The sequence below is a fragment of the Alligator sinensis genome, unplaced genomic scaffold, assembly GCF_000455745.1.
Source record: "Alligator sinensis unplaced genomic scaffold, ASM45574v1 scaffold1322_1, whole genome shotgun sequence".
Classification (NCBI taxonomy): domain Eukaryota; kingdom Metazoa; phylum Chordata; order Crocodylia; family Alligatoridae; genus Alligator; species Alligator sinensis.
The window spans coordinates 429,444-454,274 of NW_005842116.1; the positions used below are offsets into that span (position 1 = coordinate 429,444).

The following is a 24,831-nucleotide window of genomic DNA, read 5'->3' on the forward strand; positions in this document are numbered from 1 at the left end:
GATGGACTGCGGCCTGATCCCTGCTGGCACGGTCACAGGCCGGCGCAGTTTCAAGTGCACTTTAATGAAGCCCGTGTAGGTGCCATCTTCATTCTAGGGTGAAGGAGATAATCAAAGTCAAAGCTCCAGCGAGTACTCATGACAGGTTTGCAACTAATGCCAGCATCTTTTTCCAGCTGAATGGCCTTCAGGAACACTTAACACAGTAGTAGACCCTGCGGGCTTACGGCAGGGACAATTTTCCCTACTGCTTGTGCAATTAACAGCTTGAAAGTATCCTATTAGTCATGTTAAAGTAACTAGCAATTTAGGGTCCATCACTACAAAATTCTTCCTGATCCCTGCTATTCAATAATTTCCTAAAATTCTTTCCAGCCTTTTACCTGTCTTCATATTTAAACTGATCGTGCCAAAAAAAGAAAAAAAAAATCTGGAGAAACGGTATTAAAAACAGCGTGATTTGCAACTGCACTTCTCTCCGCTTTAGCTACAGATGGGTTTAGAAAGTGTGTTTTGGCATGCAAACTTTGGACCAGAACTCTGAACTGCAGATGCAAACTGTAACGCTAAAAACCGGAGTCTAAAACGGTGGAAAACTCTACAGATTTCAAACCTGGATAATAGAAATTTTCAAGGGATCAGCTGCTCTCTTGAAACCTCCACCATCTGGATCAAAGCTGGAGATAAAACCCCTTCCTAGCTCCTTGCAAAGTTATAAAGAGAAATCTAATCCCAGCTAAGCAGACAGCACCTATGTGCCACACTTCTGCAGATCTATAAAACAATCTGGAACAAAATGTTCAAGGTGCTGGAACGTGGGTGCCCTGCTTGGTGTGAGCTAATGGCTACCATGACCTGAGGTGTGATTTTTTCCCCCCCCACAGATCAAGGGCAAAAAAGATTTGCCATTTGCCTAAAAAGAAAACAACCTGCACAAACTCCATCAAAACCCAGGGTACCATTATGCTGATGTACGGGTCAGAAAAGTCAAGAAGCAGGGGAAAAAAAATTCATTAGACATCCCAAACTGGTGCAGGGCTCTTCCTTCCTTGAGTTTCTATCCACCCCAGCTCTAACCAATGTCCTTGTGTAAAAAAAAAAAAGCCCACAAAAAAAAACAGGCTCCAAGTTAGTTTTCATATAATAACGATTGCAAAAAAAAAACAAACCCCTCCTGAACCAGTTAACACCTGAATGCTGCTCTCCAAAATGTACATTAATTCTAGTTTTCAAAAGTTCCTTCCTTCTGATCCGTAAGAGCTTATGGAATTAGCTCCTTTTTATTAGGTCCAATTTGTGAAACACTCATTTCCTCAGACTCCCAACGCTCATCACCAGGGCTTCAAATTTGTGATTATTTTTCCCCAAGCGGCAAACAAGGCTGCAATCACGGGCTAGAACTGTAGACAAATTAATGATGGGTTCCACAACATTGTTGAAAAGTTTGACAGTGACACGTGTTTCCAGAAGGGCCCTGCATCTCCAAATACGCTGCGAGACAGCTGCCCAACTGGAGGGTGCTGTTTCATTATGACTCATCTGAGCTGGAACAATACAGCCCGATCTATTTGTGGCAAATCATTTGCTGGTATCTGCTGAACACAGATTACTGGGCAGATTTTCCCTCCTAGCAAAAAATAACACATTAGCTCAACAACAATCATCTCGATGGCTGTGGGGCTAATACGAAAGGGCCCCAATTAGATACAAGGCCAGTGAAAGAGTTTCAGGCCCTCTAGCTTCCCCCACAGGCCAGATGGGTGGACTTCAGATAAGGTCCTATGTTAGCAAGAGTCATTCATTTGATTTGGTGGGACTCTGGTCAGGCCCAAGCAACACCAAAAGCAGCAAGTGATTCCCACCCCACACTCATGCCCTGGCCCCGATCGGCTGGGAACCACTATCAGGACCAAGGGGACTCGAAGTCATGTCATTTCATACCACTGATTCTTGTCAACGGGGACCCAAGCTTGTTCTCAGCGTGCCCTGAATGGCCAGCCGGTCATGCAGGGATGTGCTCAGGCCCTTTCCTGAATCAGGATCTTGGTGAGAGGGTAGCAAATTCAAAAGCTTTTGCAACTCTGGAGCCTAAATCCCACTGACCCCTCAATAGGCGAGCAGGATTCAGGAGTCTAAGTCACTTCAGGGTTCACTAGTGCTCCCGCTGGTATCAGAGTAGTGCCCCACACTCCAGTCACAGCGGCGGGGCATCACGTTCGCACGGACACTGCTTCTGCCCCAGGGAACTCGGGCTCCCCTTGCACGGTCCCACCCACACGTAAGCCACCTCGGATACAGCCTGCAGGTACAAGCCCGACTCAAATACCCACAGCTGCAGAGCTGATCAGACCATTTAGATTCCAGCCACTCTCTTGAGTGTCTCGGGAGACAGCCACTTGATAGCACAAGTTAACACGAATACCATGCTCAGGCTTCATTTTCCACAGTAGGATTCAGATGCAAGGCAAGCAATCCCTGTACTGGTGACCAAAGCAATTACTGCCACAGCTAGTTACCCGCCATTCGGCTCAGCAGTCTAGGCATTCCCCCACAGCAGGACCCCTGTGCTGCTGCTGTTCAGCACCAATCAGAGGTTTTGGACACGTCCATGGAGAGCGATGCCCCCCTGCCGACGGCTAGAATGAGACCTCCTCCTTCCTTCGGTCAGGCTTAACAGCCTGCTGCCAATACTTAAAGTCATGTCAATGAATAAATAAAATACATACCAGCTTCATCAACAAGCAGTTTGTGACCTTTGCATTGAAATCATCAATTTTCTGCTTTAGCTCCTGGATGGTGGGAGGCTTGTGTTTTTCTTCTTCGGCTGGTTTTGCTACATGCTGAAAAGAGAAATAAAGCCTATTTAATGCCTTATTTTGTATACAGGGCTTTGCCAGCCAAGGGCACCTTAGAAACAGGATACATATGGCACACTATGTCCTTTATGGCTATACAACATCCCACAACCGTCTTACTTGCCTTCCATCCTAGTGATCGCAATTGTTAGCGTTCCTTATATGACAGAGGCTCCAAACACACCGTTACTTCCCACAGTACTTATTTTGCACAGTGCCGGGGAAATTTTGCCTAAAAACACGCAAACAACCTCCTAAGTCCCCTGCTGCACTTAAGAAGAGCTGTGGAAACTCTTAGGTTTCCTTAAAGAATAAAAAAGGTGCCTAGAGCTTTGCCCGGAGGGCTTTTAAACCAGCCTGGAACTCGCTTTACCTCTGTCCGAGGGCTGTTTACCTCCACTCAAATATTTCTATCGTTTGAATTATTCCAAATCTGAGCCTTAGAGGTCCAAGCTGTCCCTCTGGGAAAGGCGATGCCTGCCACGCAGGCGTACGGTGCAGGACGGACCAAGATCAGAGCAGTCAATAACAGGCAGACGGCTACTCGACTTCCAGTGAGCAAGCACTTCAGTGATTTATTGACCCAAAGTGCTCTGGGTGGTTTAGTGACTATCAGGCAATGGCTCCTATACACCGATCGATGTTCAAACTAGAGAATGGACCAGATACAGGGGGCTCTTGCTCTGCACCCCCTGACAGGAGCACGCCTGGGATACCGCTGCTGATGGCAAGGAAGAAACGAATGGCCGTCTTGAGCCATTTCCACTGGCACCGCTGAGATGCAGGCGTGGTTTTATTTAAACCCCGCCAAGCCCTTGCACTGCAAGCAAAGAGACATGCTTATAGCGGCACAGGGTAAAAGCCTCCCTGCGGGTAGGGAAGAACAGAGCACAAATAAATAAGCCTTCGAGCCAGCAAGTCAGCACAAGGGAGCAGGGGAGTCACCTGCCTTTGGGCAACTGGTGGGCAGCAAAGTGCTCTAAATAACCCCGTGTTTCAGGGATATAGGTTATAGCCGTACTGGTCTACGAGCAAAAAGGAATCGGAACCCGTGACAGAAGTGGTATCTTTTATTAGACCAACTAGATACTTGCAAAACAAATTCTTTATTTGCAAGCTGTGTGCACAAAAGCTTGCAAATATATTTGCAAATACCTAATTGGTCTAAGAAAAGATTTCAGCTCTGCCACGAGTTGTGATTCCTAAATAACCCCGTGCGCAATCAATAAAATGCACACGGGGTTATTTGGGAATCCCTGAAGAGCCTGGGCATCTCCGCTCTCGGAGGCATCATGGGCGTAACGGGGGATGTAGCCAACTGGCTGTCCCTCTGTGCTGTTCAGGGAACGAACCGGGTTCCTTTTGTCATGAAATTATCTCAGAGCACTCTGCAAGCAGTCATTGAGCTTTTAGTGAAGACGTGCTACTGCCCCAAATTTATGGGTGCGGAAACCAAGGCACAGAGAGATAAAGGGACTTGCCCTAGGCTGTACAGGGAATCAATGGCAGAGATGGGACTAGAAGCCTGCACCCATGCTCCTGCTTTTCCTTGCACCAACAAACCTGTCATGATAGATGGGTACCACATCACCCACCTGCACCTGCCCATGTTCTGCCTCATGCTGTGGCTAGGAGCCATGTGCTATTTTTAACATGCACTGGAAGCAGGGAAGGGGGAAGCTGCACGTACTGGGGCACTGCCTACAGCAGGTTCACAGATGCAAGGCTTGTGATTATGCTGCTCAATTATTCCTCACATTCTGGTGTCCCCAGTTAAGACCTAGCCACTGCCTTATAGCTGAAAAAGTGAGCAAGTCTAAGCAGAAAGCAGCCAACAGGGCCAAGGCCTCATACCCCGTCATAAGTAATCTAAGCAGTGCATTCACAGCCTGCGGTGGAAGTCACACAGCTGCACGGGGAAACGGAGGGATGGGGCTTCTTTTCCCCTTTGATAGGTTTTGGAGACTTGCCTTCCAGGAAGCTAAACTTGCAGTCAGCTTCAGTGTGTAGGTGGGTTCAGATGCAGGGCTTTTATGTAAATGCATTCATTAGTCATTAGAGACAATCGGAAAACACCGGTAATCAAGTCCCATCACAGACGGAGACGGGCTGCGGGGAGCTAAAGGGAAACATAATTGGGGGTTTGAAGCACTGGAGCAAAAGGGGAAACAAACGCTTTGGATCCACCTGTCACAGCAGGGAGCAACGCCCGGTGGGAAGCGCAGGGCCTCAGCACCTTGCAGAGGCAGGCTGGGAAAGGACCAGAGCCGGGCCCGGTTGGATATTGACCCAAAAACATGGGCGTTCTTGTACGTCACTGTTGCAGTCATCACTGCCATGCTGATTCACACCGTCCTGAGGACCTGGCCCTTTGGGTCTGTAAATAGCCTTGGAAACCAAGTGCAGAGAACTAGGCAAACACGAGGGCTGCTGGCTCGGGGGGTGGGGGGAGCGCTGAACAGCGAGCGGGGAGGGAGAACAAAAGCTGGCTTTCAAAACAAGCTGCCGTCCGCCGGGAGGTTAATGGACTCTGGAGGAGGCAGATGGGATTGAAAGGTTTTGTGCAACCCTGAAATGAATTAAAATCCACAGGTGGACAGGGGAAAATCTACTGGAAGAAAGTGGACAGCGCAGTAAAATTCAGAGAGAAAAGCCAAACAGTGCAGTAAAGCACAGCACGTGCCTTTAGGCCTTCTTGTAGCGAAATCACCTACTACCGGGCTAGTACAGGGCTGGCTGCCGGTCTCCAAGGCAGTAGGTAAAGGTGTCAAAAATGAGGTTTCAAGTGAACAGTTATGTTCGTCCTACCTAATTCTTGCCTTGAAAGTACCCAAATTCCAGGGAAGGCCGAGGGTCTGCAAGTCAAATTGTGGTGAACTATGCAAATGGACAGGTGTGCAGTTATAGTCTTTAAAAAAAAAAAATGCCTCCTGCTCTTTGAAACCTCTTGCTTTCAGCAATCGTTCAAAAAAGGTCTGGACGTCCCTTCAGGGACCTGCACCTTTGCAGCAGAAGAGCTGACAGTCATGTGCTGTAGCTGCATTTGTTTAAAGCCAAGGACCTGGGTAATGTCCCCTAATATACCCCTAATGTAATGTAATGTGCCCCTAATATCCTCTGTAACTCTCCATGGGATGGATAAGCCAATCTCATGCTGCAAGGCACCTCACTGATGCAGTGTGGAGGTCAGGAAGTAATCCATCTCCCTTGTCCACGCACAGTGTTGCACAACTGCAAACGGACATCATTTAGGAGGTTTTGCTTGGAGGCAGAGATGCAGACCAGCACCCAACCATGCAGGTCCTCAAATGGGCCCAATGTAGATCTCACTGAAGTCAAAGGAAAGACTCAGCATGGACAGGAACTACTCCAGGCCCACATTGTTCATTATTGTAGCAACTAGCACCTTGCACACCAGTAGAAGCACCAAAGGAATATCACCCCCGATTATAAAGATGGGGAACAGAGGCACAGCCAGATCCAGTGATTTGCCCAAGGTCACAACACGAGTCTGGGGCAGAGCCAAGAAATCACTCCAAATCTCTCGAGTATTCAACACAAGGCCGTGCTTTCCTTCCATCGCTGTTCTGATCAGCATAGCAAAGCCTGTGCCCTAGCTAACCAATTCACTGGGTTAATAAAACTAATTAATTTTATTCGTGTGCTCAAGGGCAATTTTCTCTTCATTACAGTGTGTAGCTTAGGTTGCAGCCCAGAGTCTTTGCCGAGGGGTCTTCCGTTTAATCAAGACCCAAGGATAAAATCTCCTTTGATAACGAGGCCGTTGGAGTCCCAAGTCTGCCCCTGCCGTGAACAAGTTCACGTGCATCGTGGAACGTGGCCGGGGAGGGTCACATTTCACACCGCAGCGCACTGCTGCCCGGGCCGCAAAACACCTTCTCCCGAGACCGGAGCACGGATAGATGCTGCCTGTGCCTGCTAGAGGGAGTCCTGTGTTTTAATGTGGGTTTGCTCCGAAGGCAGCATTAATGGAAAGCAAAAAGCACTGAGGGACGTGCAAAACCCACAGCCTCCGAGCAAAAACTCTGCAGGGCAAACAGGGTTTCTTTGCATGCGGTCCCATTCGCGAAGGATTACGCAGCAGGCGGGCAAAATACCATTTCAGCTCACTGCTCATTTTCACTGCCTTCTGCTCCTGGATTTAACTCGTTCATCGCCACATCCTGCCTTATCCCACCTGTGAGCTAGGTAATGCTCCAACAAGGGAAGAGATGCAGTTCAACTCAACTCCATGTAGGGTAAATGGATTCATTAGAAACCAGTGGACAAGCACAGGTCTCCAGCTGCTCAGAAAGGAAGAACATGGCTCTCTTCAGAGGAACTGAGTGGGTTTCAATGGGATTTCCCCACGTGGCTGGGGGCCTGGTAAAAGGGGTTGCAGAAATGCCCAGCCAGGATAGCCAGCAGTCTTTTGCACACGCCTGGGACAACAGCTGGGCTGGCCTGGCCTGCAGTCCTCACCCAAGCCAAAAGGGAACAGGGCACAGGAAAACCTTAGACTGGCACCCGAACGGCTATGCACACGCGGCTGGAGCGGACCTAAGCCAGGCTCTGCCGTGCTTCTAATACAGGAGCAAGAAGTGTGCCCGTCTCTCTGCTCCCCATCACTTTAATCCGTGTTACCATGGAGATACCGAAGCCAAGGTTGCCGAGAGAAGAGTGACAGGCTGGGTACCGAGTTGGGCGAGGAGGAGGAAAGGTTAAGCTCTTGGAGCTGGACCTCGGCTTAATGAGGACTGGAAAGGAGGGAGAGACTGAAAGAAGCTCCAAGAGGCGCAGGGACTATCGCCACGTTAGAAACACCTGATACAAGGGGCTGCGGATGCAGAAAACCCTTCAAAGCTGCAGAGGGGAAAAGCACTGGAGAGAAACAATCACCTGTCTCCTAAAAGCCCCCCAAACCCCTGTCCATATCAGGGCTTTGCCGTGTGAGCTACCCCTACACAATCCTTGTTGATGCCTGGAGGTCTGGCTGATGTGGCCGCAGCTCTCGTGGCGTGAGATGGCTTAGACCAGATTTAGCCTAATTGGGGTCTGAACAGACAGACTCCCAAGGCTGCCTACTCTGCTTGCTGTACCCTGTGCCATCAACCTTTCACTTAAACAGGACCGTTGCGATAACTACTTACATGCACAATACTTAATGCCAAGCAGAACCCTTCATGCCAAGTGGGCAGTTCATCAGTGGGGTAGGACCAGAGCCACCAGGCAGAAAGGGACAGGGCTGACATTTTTCAAATGCAATCTTCGTGGCTGAGATAAGTATTGTCCATTTAAATTAATAGAGCACGCGTTCCTAAATCCTTTGGACGTCTCAACCAACGTATGTAGTAGCAATGTCAATGAAACTGTGCACTGACCGACTTATCTTTCCACCACTTTCTCAAGCTTTGCTTGCTTCTCTCTTTCATGCTTGTGAAATTGTGTGGCCTACTTGGAGGTTTTACCAAGAACCCTGCTGTCCTCTCTCCATTCAGGGATCAGCAGCAGCTGTTTTTCTGAGTAACGAGCCTCACATCCTGTCCTGGGTAGATGAGCAACAGGATCAACTTTGGTATTCAGTCCTCACCCCTCTAATAAGATTGCAAGGCAACAACTTGCCCACGATGGCATTACGAGTGAGCGTCTTAGCCAGGGATGCATTCATCAGTCCTGATTCTTTGGCTACATCTAGGCTAGGATTTAAAGGTGTGATGTTACACAAGAGTTACACCGCAACACGCATCTTCTCAAAGCCAAACGTATTTACTGTGTGTTAAACTGATCGAGGTCTTGGCATCTACGTTCGGATCACCGTTGCCTAACCATGCTGGTTTCAATTCACACCTTGGCTCCAGGAGGTAAGACCTAAGACACTTCCGCCAGATCGTGCTCTCCTCCCAACACACAAACCGACTGAAGCAGTCAGACAGTTGGTGTCATTTGCCTCTCTATTGTGCGCCAGCCCTTAAAAACTCCCTAAACCATCCCACATTGGGGATGCCACTTGCCGCAGAAGTAGCCCAGTCTCCAGCACCATGGTCGCTGCTGGAGGGATGCGTATCTGCTGTGTTTACCAGCAGGCAAAAGACAGGTGCTAATTACTGAGCTTTCTGGAGGCAGCGTGGGAGTGCTGCTATTGGGCATCAAGTCGAAGAGTGGCACTTTGGGCATTTGCATCCCGTCTCCAAACCAACTCCCCCAGAGCCTCGTAGCAGAAGACGGCTTATTCCACGCCCGTGTCCTGCTTTTCATCTGTTTACCATCAAATTTAGCAACCTGCTCACGCTCAGAGACGCAGGTTAGTTGTGAATGTTGCCGACAGCATGCAGCACTCCCTCTCCAGAAAGGTGATATGCAGCTTTGACTTCCTTGCCACATCCCACCCACACCTGCAGAACTTGCTAGTCCAGGCTTGATCCCTGCCCAGCCCTGCCAACATGCCTCCACGCTGACCTGCGCTCCCGCCCTCAATTCCAGCTGTATCCTGCCACCGCTCCCCCCACGCACCACGATCCAGATCTGCAGTGCCAACCGCTTTCCAGGCCCGCGCCGCACGGCTCTGCCGTCTGCAATTCCAGTCTCTTCCAGCACGACCCAGTCCTCGTTTGTAAACCCTGCAGTCCTCTCCCTTACATGCTTAATCACAAAGCCAAGTCCACACCTGGAAGGCCTTGCATGTACAGGGGTGCATGCCTAGCCTAATAGAGCCATCAATCATTTTCTTCACTTTACATGAATTGCACATGTTCATTAATTGTGCTGCTGTGCTGGATCACGGACAGGACCGAACCTAGCCGCTGGATTTACTAGTAAACAGCAAGTCCCAGTTCAGGGCCGCAACAAGTTTCCTAATTTTTACAAAGCTGCTCTTTTTACCACTTCCTCCCTTATTGGTCTACATCCTGTTTGAACTCTCTTGTGTTAAAGCAGAAGAAAAGGACAGAAAGATGCATGGATCTGCAGACCAGAAACTGTGAGCCATTTCACTGATGGCTCTCTTCTTAAATGACTCCATCAAAGTCTCAGATGGCTTGGTCTTAAGCCCTGAGTGCACAACGAAACCTCCTAGCCGGTTCTGCACTTACGTTTCTTTACTGAGATCAAAAATACCCAGCTAAAGATTTGTGTGGTTTAAAAAGGGGGGGGAAAAAAAAAAATCAAACTAATAAAACATCTCTCCTCCCTCTCAATGATGGATTGCAACAGTTGGCTGCTGTGCGGACTCCAGCACCAGTTTTCAGTTGTTATCCTCCCATTAGAAAGCTCTTGTCCCAAAGTAGGGGGAGAGGTACAAACAGTTCAGCCCAGAGCTAAGCTTTTGCTTCACTTTTGCCTGGACGCAGGTCAGAAAAAGTTAGCATCCAAAACTCCCCCTGCTTTGTTCAGTGAAGAGACATTAAAACAAGTTTGTTCTGAGCCTCTTAAAATTCATTTTGACCATCCATTTGTTGACTTCACCCTTCATATTCAAAGAGTGAGACAAGCATTTATTTGTTCACACCTTACAATACGATAGTGCGAACTGACTCGGGCACATGCTGAAGTCTACGTAAACCTCAAGATCAATTATACACACACACACAACGGTGGTGTTGCATGCACAGGCAAAAGCCACTACTTACCAGCTCTAGCATTAATTTGGTATTTTAGATGAGCTTTCTGCCCGACTTCCCTCATTTAAACCACGGGGCAGATCTAACCTTGAAACATCAAGCATTTTGCAGGTAAATCTGACTTCAAGTTCCTCAAACTTGAGCCCTTCACGAGACTGGTTAGCCTGCGACCGCCTTCCAGTAAGTCATCACACAGCCAGGCAGCTTCTTTTCCCCTTTCAGACAGGATTGCAATCAAAAAAAGAAACCTGGCATCATGACAACTTAGCAAACATGGGATTTAGCTGCCTCGCTATGTTCTCTTGGGGGTCATTTAACAAGTCATCTTGCATCTGGTGTAGAATTAATTTGTTCTTGTTAAACCTGCAGTGTTCAGTGACAGATGGTTTAACTGTTTCCACTGCTAACTAGCAACGAGGGGTGCATGGACAGTAAAATGAACCTGTTTCAGAAACAAAACTGTCAGCCAACAAGACACACTCCTATAGCCCTGAACGTAACGAAGGGCTGGCGCTTCTCAGCAAACTTCGTACCAAGTTTCAAGTCAACTTGCAGGCAACGCGGGTTGACCAAACCCTAAATTAGACCAGTGCCCTTCCCTTGAAAAGCTGCATAACTCAACCTCCACAGAGGCCCTAGAGAATACGGAGCCGTTTCTTCCTGTGTTCGACATCAGAAGTGGTGCAAACCACAGACGTTGCCGTTTCCATGATACCAGCTTTTTAAGTAGGCTTGAAATGTCAGAACCACTCTAAGTATCGCAGCTTGGATTGTAAAAGGAAAGCTACCCTGCACCGATGACGTCTGGGGCTGGCCACACGTTTTAAACAGCACGAGCAGCAACAACACAACCGGTGAATAGTCACCGGAAAATTTTACTCCCATCTCGTTGGCCCTGTTCAAACCCCAGTCACCTGCGAGCGTTCACCTGCGGGAGCCCTGCCGATGCCGGCGTTCACAGAAGATGAATTTTCAACTCATATGGAAAGCAAGCTTTAACATTTCCTTTCCCTGCACGATGCACACCAGGAAGCAGATTTTAAAGGAGAGTCATGTACATCCAGCTCAGGAACAGGCAGCATCTGCTATGCAGAGGGTATCAGCTAAGCAAGGAGAGGCAAACCCTGGTAGAGCCAAAATATAAAAACCAAGGACAAAATGGTTTGTACCCTGCCTCCCCACATCATGAATAAGTCTGTGGAAACCAATCCGCTGGGGACATTTTGCTCAGACAGAAAGGGGAAAAAAAAAATTAGATTGAGTTTTACAATAATTTCGTAGCTCTAAAAAGATAATGTAATCACCGTACCTAATCAAGGGAGAATAAACCATTAAAATGAAGTTTCTGGGAAATCCTAAATATAGTAAGGAATTAACCGTCGCTGAGAAATCGCCCCTCCTGATATTGTCAGGATGAGACTCAGACCGGTAAGGACAGAGGGAAGCATGTTTCCTGTTGAAAGAAAATGGAGTGGGGGTCAGGAAATCAGATTTTTACAACTGGTTTAAAGTTAATTTATGATGGTTTGAGCATTCGTTCAGTCCAATGGGGAGCATTTCTTTTCCCCCGTGAGATGTTTCTCCGGACCTCTATGGGGGCAAGCCACAGCTGTTGCTCACCGCCTGCAGGGTCTCAAGCCACAACAGCGTGGATTGTAGCATCCTACAGTTTGGGTGTAGCTGGGGCAAGGGCTTGGGTTTCAGGTCAATCTCCAGGACAAGGCTGCCCCTCCCAGGCATTTCCTGACACGCGGGAGAGCTGCGGCACACCTGCTGCCCCCCTGCTAGAAGCCAGAGTCCCCAGAGCAGGTGTCCCATCCTCTTTTATTTACACAGCTATTAATAACGAAGATACCATCCCGGGTGCCATAAAAAGACCCGGGAAGTTCAAGGGCCTGTTCCCTTAACACTCTCCCGCTGCTGCTGAAACTAAAACTGGAGGATGCTCTGAAACAGGTGCCGGGCACAGGGTCCAAACACCATCCCAGAGGTAACGCCAGTCACCCAGGGACTTGCCCCAGCAATGAATTTAGCCTAGCGCGTCACCTCCAGGGAACACTTCTTGAAGTGTCAATCATCTCATTCCACGTCGGTGCAATGGAGGCCTTGCAGGGACCGATTCAGGGTATATGTGCTAAAAACTCAGGCTGGCCAAGATGGAAGAGCAGCGAAGTTGCAGCCTGAGTTTTAAGCAGTTCAAGTCCAACCCCACATTTAACCCCAGTTGCGAAGTGGGCTTACAACATAAACTTGCCAAGTCTTGATAGCCGCCTTAACCTGTGGCGTCTACCCTAGAAAAATGGCCATCTAACCCTGGATCGTGGTGGAGTCGACTTTGGTGTACAAAACCAGGATCAATTATATCAGTGTTTATACAGCGTGTGCCCAGGTCCAGAGACGGACGGACTAAGAGCGCACAGTTTAGGAACAGAACCACCCAACCGAGACTACAGGGCCTCCTATCTGAACTCTGCAGCCCTGGGAGACTCGCTGCTTATCAAGCAGAGGTAAGCAAGGAAACGGGATACTTCATGGACTCTAGCAGCAGCTTCCTCATTATCCTCGATGACTGTTTTAATTGCTGGGTAATGAGACGGCTCAAACATGCACAGGTTTTTTTTTTTTTTTACCAGGAGGGTAAACGTCCCCGGGGAACGAGACAGAATCAAGAGTGGAACATGGCTTGACTTTTCCAAGTTCAACCTGCCTGAAGGCTGCAAACCAATCTTTTCCTAGCAGCACTGCGCTTGCTCCACTGGGCATAGAGCTTGGTACCGTCCAACAAGAGATAGGAGGATGGCGACAAATTGGACCTGAAACCAATGAGCAAAGCCACATCAGGGAAGTCCGCAGGCTGCGCATGAGGAGTCGCTGTGCAATTTCTGCAGTAAAAAACAAAGTTGAAGCAAGGTAGAGGGTGGGACCAAGAGGCGGCATGCAGAGACCCAATGTCTAGGAGGAGAAATAATAGCTCTGCACATGAACCTACAACAGTCACCTGGTCAGAGTCCGATAAAGTCCTATCTCTGGTCCGAAAGCCTCCTATTGTTCTTCACCAATCCGCCCAGCCCTCCTCTTGTGCAAAGTTTCTGCTGCAAAACATGCAGTTCTTGCTGAAGAAAAGAGAACAGAAGCTATTAACCATAAACCGTTGCCACATTTCCTGTTTGAGAGCAACAGGATGAGACAAGCTGTTAGCAAAACAACCTCTCCATGCTTCTCTGCCCATGCACACGCCAAAAGGGACAGCGCTAGGATGCGTTCGAGGAGGGGAGGGTTGTGAATCCCAGCCCCAGATTTGGGACAGTCAAGTGATAAGGATTTGCTTAGCCTCCAGCCTGGAGGAGGACTCTATGGGCAGGTTAGCTTCTGTGATCAGCCTCTGCCCACCAACGTCTTACTACAATATTTCAATCCAGGACAGTCAGGGTTTAAATGCAAGCATGAAGCTTCCTGAGCCTGACGAAGGGTTTTTGAACCCGAAAGCTTGCTTAGTAACTATTCTCCAACCATTTGGGTTGGTCTAATAAAAGATATCACATTCACCCAAGGAACCTTGTCTGCCTGTGTCCTTAGACCAACACGGCTACAACCCAAACCCCTGCAGCATGTGCTTCAGGCATATGGGTTGCAGCCACGTTGGTCTAAGGACATAGGCAGACAAGGTACTTTGGGTAAACCCAATATCTTTTATTAGACCAATTTGGTCTAATAAAAGAGATCAGATTTACCCAGATAACCTTGCTGGCCTATGCTTCAGTGGCTCCAGACTGCACGCTGCTAACCCCTTCCTGGACAGGCAGGCTACACTCCTACAGCTCCTTTCATCCCAGGATCTCCAAGTGCTTGACAAAACATCAGTCAACACCCCCAAGTCTCCCTTACAGCTGGAAAAGAAAAAAAAGACAACCACCAAAACCGAGTTAAACAACAAGCTAGTGGACACACAAGGCAAGAAGCAGAACCCATAACAGTTCCTTAAACCACCACTCTGTCCTCCAGAGAACGCTCCTGCGCTTCGATGAGATGCTTTTGCATTTCACTGATGTTAAGAGATGCTTTATTAAACCTGCTTAAGACGCAGCTTGACCTGGGAATAGCGAAGAGAAAGTCGCTGGTTAACAAGTAAATGTAAGACTGCCACGGGACAATCCTAGAATAGATGTTTCTGCACACCACCACCTACGATCCTTCTCCACCCCCTCTCCCAACACCACCTGCTCGTGGGAAAGAGAAGAGGGGGCGATGTTCACCCTACTTGCACTCCTGTACCACCTACGTAGCATATCGAAGGGAAAGATGAAACGCTAATGAGAGAAAGCTGCGATACCGGTATCTACACAGGAAAGTCATGGACGTGGCATGCCTATGGCAATACCCTCCTGGCTCTTGCAAGCTCTCACTTGCATCACAGCTGTACACACCCTTTCCACTGGGTGACGTACCGGAAAGCATGTGTCCAGCGGCCAAAGGGGAAGACAGAGTCATGCCTTCTGGGTTGTACTCCGACTCCACCATCGACTTGCTGTCAGAGTTGGCTGGCTTTACACACAGACCTTCCACTGGTTTAACAAAAAAAAAAAAAAATCGGGTTAGAAAATCTGGTGCACAACGCAGCTCAGTTTCCAACCTGGGTTATATATTGCTTAGCTCTCCAGTTTAAATGCACTGCTTTGATTTTTACAGGCTAAATGGATACAAACCAGGCTTGAAACTGCACTGCGTCCACATGGGATTTTGCAATGCTTTACTTAAATCTGTTTGCAAACAAAGTGAAGCCTGCCTGCTCAGACCAAGCCTGAATTCCCCCACCTTCCAAACAGCCTGAGTCCAGTTGGCATGATCTTCTTTTGAGGCTGGTAGGAAGCATTCCCTGGACTCGAGCCTCGCGTGGCACGGGGGGAGGTAGCGCTCAGTGAATTAAAACCTCCTCAGAACCAACACGCGGTGTGCTAAGGACTACGGCTCACAAACATACAGCGTGCGTCGCTCCAAATGGCTGATGTTTTTGACACAGGTGGCTGATGTGCTGGTTTGCCATGCAAGCCTTTTCTTTGCAATGCGGCATTTCTGTAACAAGTCAGAAGTTCGTGATACGGGCTACTAAATGGAGGGAGGTGGGAGAAACAGGTGATAAGGAGTACTGGGCCACACTCCTGAATGTCAGTCGGCAAAGGGGGATTCTGTTTATTGCCTTTCAGGGGCGCTAGGGGGAATTTGCTCCCGGTCCAAGACAAGAGATGCTCTTGCCGATCAACGGACTTGGAAATACACCCTGGGATCTTAAAAACAGATGGAAAATGCAAGCTACGTTCTCTCATCACTTGTTACAGCACCACCTGCAACGCAAGTCCTCCCAGAGACTTCAGAGGATGCCAGCGACAGCAGAACAATGCATAAGGCAGAAAAGAGCCCGTTGCTGCCAGACAAACGCGAGTAACACCTCGTGGCTACGACTCAAAGGCGCGTCACGACACGAGAGAGAAGCGGAGTGAAGAGGAGCCAGTCTCAGAGTCACTTCTTAAGGCACAGATCAGTCAACGGCAGGAAACTTGTAGGTACGGGGCACTGCAGTTTTCATCTTGACAAGCTTGGTGTGAATAAAGAGTGCCTGCTGGAAACGACAACCACGTGCTACCCTGGGGTGACTTCCAGTGACCAAACTGTTACCCGTTGACAACACGACACCCATGACAACCCAGTCACCACCCAGTCACTTTGCCCATTTCAACCTTCACATGCTTTGGTCTTGTCGGACCGTCTTCTCACCAGGCATCTCAGAAACGCTGGTGCCACGTCGAATCCACCCGCAGACCCTCTTTGCTGCGCGGCCGGTTAAACAGCCCCAAAACACTGAACTGGATTGGAGTTTCGGGCTCAACGCTGCAACCGCCGTCTTGGACAAAAGCGATCCTAGAGACAAGCACGGGCCAGTTTCTGTGCTGGACTACCGGGGTGTATCACTGCTTAAATCAACCAAGTTGTGTCAAACCGGTGCCTCCTCCGGAGAGAACGGGGTTCAGTCTTTTAGCTGGGTCTCAGTGCACGTAGCACAACTATTCGCTGCAGGGTGATTACAACTCAGCTCACCGAGCACCAATTCTCAGGAAAAGAAGAGTTGGATTTAAAATTACAGTGGTGGCACTAATATGCAGTTTATCCGAGTTTTCTATAGCCAGTCATTCCAGATGTACTGGAAATGAAATGGCATCGTAACTGCTAATGATCTATGCCTGGTGCTATAAAATGAAGATTGAGATGAGCAAATTACTAAGGCCCCCTCTTAAAACTATGACTTAATACCCAAGTCAGAAATTCCTAAAAATAAATCTGTTGCTTTTAAAATGGTTTATTAATTTTCTCCATTTTTGTATGCCTTTGGCAGCTCAAAGGGTTGGGGGGCGGCGGGGGGAAATGAAAACAAATCTAACACCAAGTGATTCTGCAAGTCATAAAACATTCAACAAAGGGTCGGGAAACCTTTTGTTCCCACATAATAACTGTGTAATTATATAACCGCCAACACTTACCCACCCCTCGCAGCTTAAAGTGGGGGGAGGGATGGATCCAACTCGCATGGTGTTTCAATAAATATATAAAGGAACTAGATCTATTTGAAACCCCGGACAAAGTTTTCAGTAGGATACTGGGCTTCGCTTGAACTCAACAGAGCAGCATCGCTATAAAGAGAAGCACACACCTTGAAAGAGAAAGAAAAATGATCATGACTACATTTCAGAGTAGTTATGAGTAAGCAAAACTGGACTCATCTATTACTGCGGAGATTTACTTTGAAACGGCCTTTCACATCTGCATCTTTGTTCACAGGCAAAACGTTTCCAATTAGATGGGACAAAAAACACGATGTGCAATGAGTTTCCGCTTCTAGTGGCATGGGCCGTCTAGACAGGACCCAGCAGGTCTTCTCCAGTAACTACAGTATTGCTCCTGTAGTAACTGCCCGTGTGCGTGCTCTTATCCCGTGTTAAGGGAAAGCAGTTTAGCCCTCAGTGGAAAAGGGATGGCACCCCATGGTTTAGCTTCTGCTTATCACAGGGTAAGAGCATGCACATGGGCAGTTACCGCGGAGTGGCTGATGTACAGTAAAGCCCTGCTCCCATTTACCCTGTAATATGTGTGTCCATACCCAAAAACGAGGGGGTGCCTGTCTAGAAGATCTACTCCCGCTCAACCACGTGCATGAGTAACTATATAAAATCCCATGCTAGGAAGACTAGATCAGAACAGCCCCAGCTGACCCTAGTATTTGTGGGAAGCCAAAGACGACCAGATTAGTAATGGAAGAAACCTCAGATTTTGAAACCAAGTTCTCTGAGCCCTTCAGAGCTCGAATCCAACCCTATTCTGCCCTCAACGGTTTTCTCAAAAGTTTCCACGTACCCAGGTTTTGTTAAAAGAGATTTGCATAGCAACCGTGTCGATATTTGGAACGATCTTTGGCGAAACATTTTCTGACCAGACCTTTTCTAGCGACGACAACTTTTAAAACAAAACACACTTTACGAAGCACGCCTTATTTCACTTATTTTTGGCTTAATTTTTTTCGAACTGTTCTACTGGAAAAATTACAACCCGCAGCAAAATCTTGGTGCTCTGCACACCTTTCGGTCATTTTACATCCGCGTGTTACCGCTTCCACAGCAATAATCACTGTTAAAAGATTTCGGAGCATCTCCTATCTATGAGGTTTTACAATTCCACCAGCAAGTTCTCTTCCGGCTTAAAAGTTGCCTTTTGCTTAATTTTTTTTTCTTTTTTTGTCAAAGAAGCAGTTAAATATTGGATGAATCGGCGGGTGGGAAACCTGCATTCTGTGGTGTTTCATGGAGTTGGCTTTAAAGCCTCTATATCAGAATAGACATTATTGTTCCCCCGCTCCCCAAACCGCACCCACTGCAACAAATGACTAATATCAATGAATATTTGGCAAAGGAGGACTTCCTTCTCAGAGTATGCATCCAAGGATTATTTCATAAAGAGCCACACGAGGAAGGGTGCTCACGTCCTCTCCTTTCTCCCCTGTGAGATAACATTCACAATTCCTAACCAAAGTTTTTTTGGCATCCAATTTGGCCACCGCACTGAGTAAAGTAGACCTGGTTGCTCTGCCCAGCAGCAGCTGGCTCTAACAACAGGCAAGAAGCATACACAAGTTGCTAGGAACAGCGATGAGCGCCTGCCAAAGGATCAACCCGAGAGGCTCACAGCCTATGAATTATTAGTGGGGTGTCTCGCAGCTTGGTGCAGGAGCCGACTCCGCGCCGTGAGTGACTGAGTACGGTGCGATGAAGGGCTCCATCTCAACGTGTGCGTGCTCCTGGCCTCCCCACCCCACTGCAAGGGATACAGAGATGCGGGTCTCTCCCTGGGAATCCCTAGGACTTGACCGAAAGCCCGCTGAAGTTAGCCTGTTTCTTTCTATTGATGGTAACTATCCCTGGATCAGGCCCTTGATAGGGTACAAGGTGAACACAAACAACAGCAGCAAAACAAGTCCCTGCATATATTCCTGGATCCTTTGCAAGCAGCGACTGCAACCAGGTAATACACAAGAGTTTTTACCAATTCTGGTAGCAAAGATTAAAGATGAATTGAAGATTTGGGGCCTGCATAGCAAGACAAACAAATCTTCATTCACTTGCACAGAGCATTACTTTGCTTGCAAACAAGGCAAGCTCAGCAATCCACATTCATACCGACAAAGTCGATGCTTTCTCAGGACAAGTGAAGAAGATGCATGTAAAGTCCCTAGGAAAACCAAGGGAATTGAACGGCAACAAACCCTCGCCCTCCCACAGGGGCTGTGGATGGGGCAAAGCTGTGGAGATCTGTTGACAAAGGCTGCAATCTCTCATTTATCTGGCTCCTGGCCTCTCTTTTTTGGAGTAACCAGCCTGCCCAATGCAGAGGGTTGCTTCCTTCCAGCAGCTAGGCATAGCTGAAGCCCAGCTTCCTACATGCCACATGTACAGGATGCTGAAATTCTTCTCCAACCTATATCTCTTCGCCCATGTTGCTGACAAAACCCTTTCCAGCTGGATAGTTTTCCCAACAATGAGCAATTTAATCCCAGGGAAAATTTAGCTCCCCCTATTTGTGGCTCAATCCCAAGAGATGCTCAGCACCTCCCAGGATCAGGTCCAAAGGGCAAAATAAGGTGAAAGCCCTTTGTGTATAGAAGTGCATCTTGGGGCAAGCTCCCAACAGAGACGTGTCAGCTAATCGACTGCCACTCAGATGGTCTGCTGGCTCCCGACCGCCGGGAACACTTATCTGTTTGCTCTGCTTCCATCTGCTACAATAGGACGTATTAGAGACTGACTGTTCTTACAAAAGAGGAACAGAAGGGGAGTCTGGCAAAACATCCTCTGTGCAAACAAGGCTCTTTTGACCAACTGGAAACACGTGGTCCCAGCCGCAACGGCGTCATTAGCCCAAGAGCTCAATCTTCTCTCCAAGTCCGCTGACATTTCTAGCTGGAGAGATCGAAAACCCCACGTAACCAGCAGACGAGAGAATCCAGACGGAAAAAGCTCGGGCGTGCAAGGGCAGGTTGTGACTGCCACACCTGGCCTCACTCGCCGACTCGCTCCGTGGCCCCGAGGAAGTCGTTTCTTTTGCTGTAAGCTCACCTAGCCAATGGAGGCGACGTTCACGCTTGGCCATTGGACTTCAATAGATTAACTGGCACAATAAAAAGACAGCCACGTATTTACAAAGAGCAACCAGATCTTTACCAACATTTTGTTCAGCATCATCATCCGGGGAGTGTTCCTAGTCACCTTAAGGTCACTGATCCCATTTCGTGGGATCGTGCCTCCAGGACCTCGGAGGGGGGGGAAGAGGCAGAAACGCAAAGGATAGGGGAAAACAAACAGAGCAAGGAGGCAGGGCCTTCAGCCCCTGCACCAGACAAGACATGACACGCAGGCAAGGTGCTCTCCTCTAGCCCCCAGCCTCAACTCAGACTCGCAGACAATGAGGGTTGGAAGGGACCCCAGGAGGTCACATCTAATCCAACCCCCGCTCAAAGCAGGACCAGCCCCAACTACATCATCCCAGCCCAGGCTTTGTCTAGCCAGGTCTTAAAAGCCTTCAAGGATGGAGATAACACAACTTGTGTCTGGAAAACCTTTACCCTCCTCGTCAGAAAGTTTTTCCTAACATCCAACCTCAACTTCCCTTGCTGCAGCTGGAGCCCATTGCTGCTTGTTCTTCCATCTGCCACCGCTGAGAACAGCCCAGCTCCATCCTCTTTGCAACCGCCTTTCAGGGATGTGAAGGCTGCTATTCAATCCCCCTCAATCTTCTCTTCTGCAAACTAAATAAGTCTATAAACATAGGCAACTGCATCCCAGAAAGTGTTCCCAGCGCTGCAGGAACCAGTGCTAAGACAAGACTGCGGTATAATCTGAAAGTATTTTAAAAGTGATGTCTCGAGTTCCCGTATTAACAGCTCCTCACTAGTCTGCTCTGGAATTGAAGTCTTGCATGGGTTCATGGGACACGTCCAAAGTGGACAGCAATGGCCTAAGTTTCTTTCGCACGTCCCTGGCCAAGGAGTTGCAACCACCTGAGTTGGCTTGGATTGAAACCTCTCAGCTGAACGAGCAAACGGCTCTGCAACCCGTACCCAGCGACGCGAGCTCCCTCACCCCCACCCCCAAACAAGCACGTTGGTTTTAAAAGTGAGGTGGGGAACAGAGTCGGAATTGACCTAGAAACCCCATAAAAGCAGGACGGCAATGGAAATACCGAGAACCCACCATAAACTTCTAGGTCAAGTAACTACCCTTTAGGCCAAAAAAAAGTGATTTTGCCACTTTCAAGTATTCAAAGAGAAATTTAAGTAAAAAAAACAAACAAAAAAACCAAAACTTGCTGTAGTTACAGACAGGCCAGACCTCAGCTTGGAGCCAGGAGCTCCGCTGCACACAACTGGAAATAAATTCAAGAACTGAGTGGCGTGTCGGCTGGGACATGTGAATCAGCACAGAAAGGAAAATAAACCTTCAGCTGATGGCAACTGAAGTTGGCCTAGGAGGCTTAGTGTCTTCCTTTTCTTCTTCTTTCTCCTCCTCTGCTTCCCCGGGAATCCTACAGGGATGGCAGCCAGAAACTCGTCCTCAGCGTGGATCCATTTCCCCAAAATAACAGCAGTGCCCACGCCTGCCCCCAACTGCCTTCCCGTCCTGCCTGGATTTGGGTCTTGTTCTTGGACTTCTTTTGAAGCCACTGGAGTATCAGACCCGAGTTCAATTCCAGACTTGGCTAATCACTGGGTCTTTCTGTGCCTCAGTTCCCCCCACCCCCCATCTGTAAAATGGCCATAATCACATCTTATTCTGTCTGCCTTGGTGTTTTTGGTTGTGAGCTCTATAAAGACTGTAACTCGGCAGCACTCACGGACCGGGACTAAAATAACAGGGCCCTGATTTCATTCAGTCTGCAGGTGCAACTGGAATAAAAGGAACGATCCCGCACAGGGCAGGCAGGAAACCAGCTGGTTTCACCGGGTTTTCCCTCTCCAAGGCCTGCCTCCCAGCTACCAGCATGGTTTGTACCTGGCAGGGGACAGAATCAGCACGTCAGTCCTAGGCTGTAATTTGCATCTTCTCTGCTCTCATAAATACGCTGGCATGACAGTGCCCGGCAAGACATCCAGCAACGTCTGTACCAACGCGTTTTGGGATGAGCTGGGCACCTAGCCCATGGAAGCGCAGGGGACGGCGGCTCTGGGTCAGTGCACTCTGGAGGGTCCTGCCCCCAGCCACACTGGATACCCTCTCCTTATTTGCCTTCCTGACAATTTGCTCGATTCTCCTTGGCCCTGAACTACGTTGGCGCAGAGCTCTGAAGGAGTGAAAACAAGTTTTGTAACTATGGCAACCATGCCCGATTCGTCCTGCCTACAATGGCACGCTGGTCCTTCCCGGCCCGAATCTTCCGCGCGCGGCTTCTCGCGTGCTCACGTACAGGGGCTCCAGGGGGCACGAGCCGGGATCCCCGAGATCCAGCCTGTCTACAGCACCCGAGCCATTGCAATGCAGCAACAGGACACCTCCGCCTCCCAAACAGGCATCCCCAAATTGCAAATCGAACCTAGTCCTAAGAGTGACACTGCCCGTTGTGACCTGTCCAGCACCAATAGTGAACTGCGCTTGCTGCATTCAAACCAGACAAAAGCAAAACGTAAGGCAGTCCCTGCCCCAATGCACTTGCAGCATCTCTGCATAATGTGCTTGCATGTGTAGCAACTGCTATTGCCCAGCCCCAATTTGGATTTAGATTGGGTCAATTTATGTTGCCTTAAGAGGGCTCCCCATCTTCTAAAGGGTCAAGAGTGATGCGGCAATGACGATGTTCTTTGCTGTGAACCCAAAAACAAACAGTTATCCATCCGCTCAGCAATGCAGTATTCCCCGGTAGCATAGCAACACAGCTCTGCATATCACCATGGCAAAGGGCTGAAAGAAGGATTTAACATATTTTTTTTTCCCATTTTCCCTGCTCTGATTGAGAAAGATATTATTTGCCTTTTTTTTAGAACCACTGAAATCCACATCTAATATTTAAACAGCAACACCCAATGTCGCCAAGACTCCCAGTCTCTCTATTTCGGCAATGAAAAAAAAATATTTTGTAAAAACTTGTCCTTGCCCACAGTCAGCTGATTTCTGGTCTCTCTTGGATACCTGTGTGGCTGCCTTGACCCAAGCATCTGGGCTCCTCACCATATTTAAGGGATGTACTTGGTAGTCATGTTGGTCTGAGACAAAAAGAAATGCAAAACTCTACAACTCTTGGTTCAGAGATGATACCTTTTATTAGATCAACTAAGAAGCTGCAAAAAAAAATAAATCTTTTTCTGCAAGTTTTCAGGCACACACACCTTTCCTTGGGCTTGGGAAAAATTAAAGATGGTAAGAAATCCCCCATAGCTAAAAAAATTTCTACCTATTTTATTTTCTAGTTTTGTTTTGCTTTTTTTTTTTTTTTTTAATTTTACCTAGTTGATTTTCTACCTATGGGGACTTTTTACCATCTTTAATTTTCCCTGAGCCTGAGGGTGTACGCGCTTGAAAATTTGCAGAAAAAGATAATTTTTTTTGCAAGTTCTCAGTTTCTTAGTCTTTTTAGTTTTGCAAGTTCTTAGTTTCTTAGTCTCATCTCTGAACCAAGAGTTTTGCATCACCATATTTAATGCATTTCTCTCTGCAGCAGCTCTGGAGGGTTGAAGTGTGTTATTGTGATTGCTGCCATCTTGGCTGACACACCGGGACTTCCAGTATGAAATCAGTAAGCGACAGCCTGAGTCAACGTGAGTGGAAGTGAGAGGTTCCTCCCAAGTCAGTTCAACTCTTACAATTCAGAAACGCAGAGAGACAGCAAGGCTGAAAACCTGCCTGAGGTCCCACAGGTTGTCCCTAACAGAGCAGGGAACTAAACTTAGGTCTCCCAATTCCCAGGCTAGCCCCTTCACTCCTGGACTAGCCTTCTCCCCATCCCACCAGTAGAGTCTGATGCTTAGAAAAATCACAGGGGAAGGGAACAAATACAGAGTTACTCATTTCCTGAAGTCAGTCACATCCAGAAAGTTTGAATCTTTGCCGGCACTAGTTCAGAATGAGAGATTTTACATTAGAGATGGACAAACGCTTGCCCGACTTTGACCTCTGCCAGAAACACAACCTGCACGCAGCTCAAACCCAGCCACAATCACACCGCTCTCCTTTGGCGCTTGGAGCAGAGAGCCCAGGGTCCATCTGAACGGGCAATGGTGTCTGGATGCCCCCTTGCCCACAGCAGGAAAGGCCCTTCGGGGCAGGTGGGAGCAGATTGCGGGAACAGCTGCCGTCTGGCTCTCTGGATAAAGAAGTCTCCGCTCTCCAGGGCTGCAAGTTAATCTTGCCTGGGCTGAACTCCGGACAGCGCAGCAATTCCCAGCTAAGTGGCCTACGGCCCGTGTGTATGAAAGGCCACTTTTCCAACAAAAGCTGGTCTGGAGAGTCCCCGGGGAACGTCCCACCTCGCGATGGCTGAAGCAGCTCCAAGATCCCACCAAACAGTCCAATTCTAGGATCTGCATTTTCACAAGTAGCAGCAATGCCTCCACAAGCTGGGATAGGCAATGAAACCCAGGCAAGAGGCTGACAAGTGTCAGATGCCCTCCTCTCTCAAGAGCCCGGCCAGCCACACCATGCACAATTCTGCTTCATCCTCAGCCATGAAAACACTTCATTCAAGCGACCGATGTTTCCCCAAGCCCATTGAAACGGTCATTTTGGGTGCATCTATATGTTCAATGAATGTGCTTTATGTAATGCGTATTATATCTA

At 48.4% G+C, this 24,831-nt stretch overlaps 1 protein-coding gene across 1 annotated transcript in view; it reads right to left on the minus strand.

Annotated features, from left to right (window-relative positions):
* The window catches only part of RASSF5 (Ras association domain family member 5), a 65,758-nt gene that overhangs the window by 4,217 nt on the left and 36,710 nt on the right, over positions 1-24,831 (minus strand). Inside the window, 2 exon segments of the mRNA XM_025205496.1 lie at positions 1-93; positions 2,727-2,840. The exon segment at positions 1-93 is cut by the window's left edge and continues 27 nt beyond it. Coding sequence (XP_025061281.1) covers positions 1-93; positions 2,727-2,840 — 207 coding nt within the window.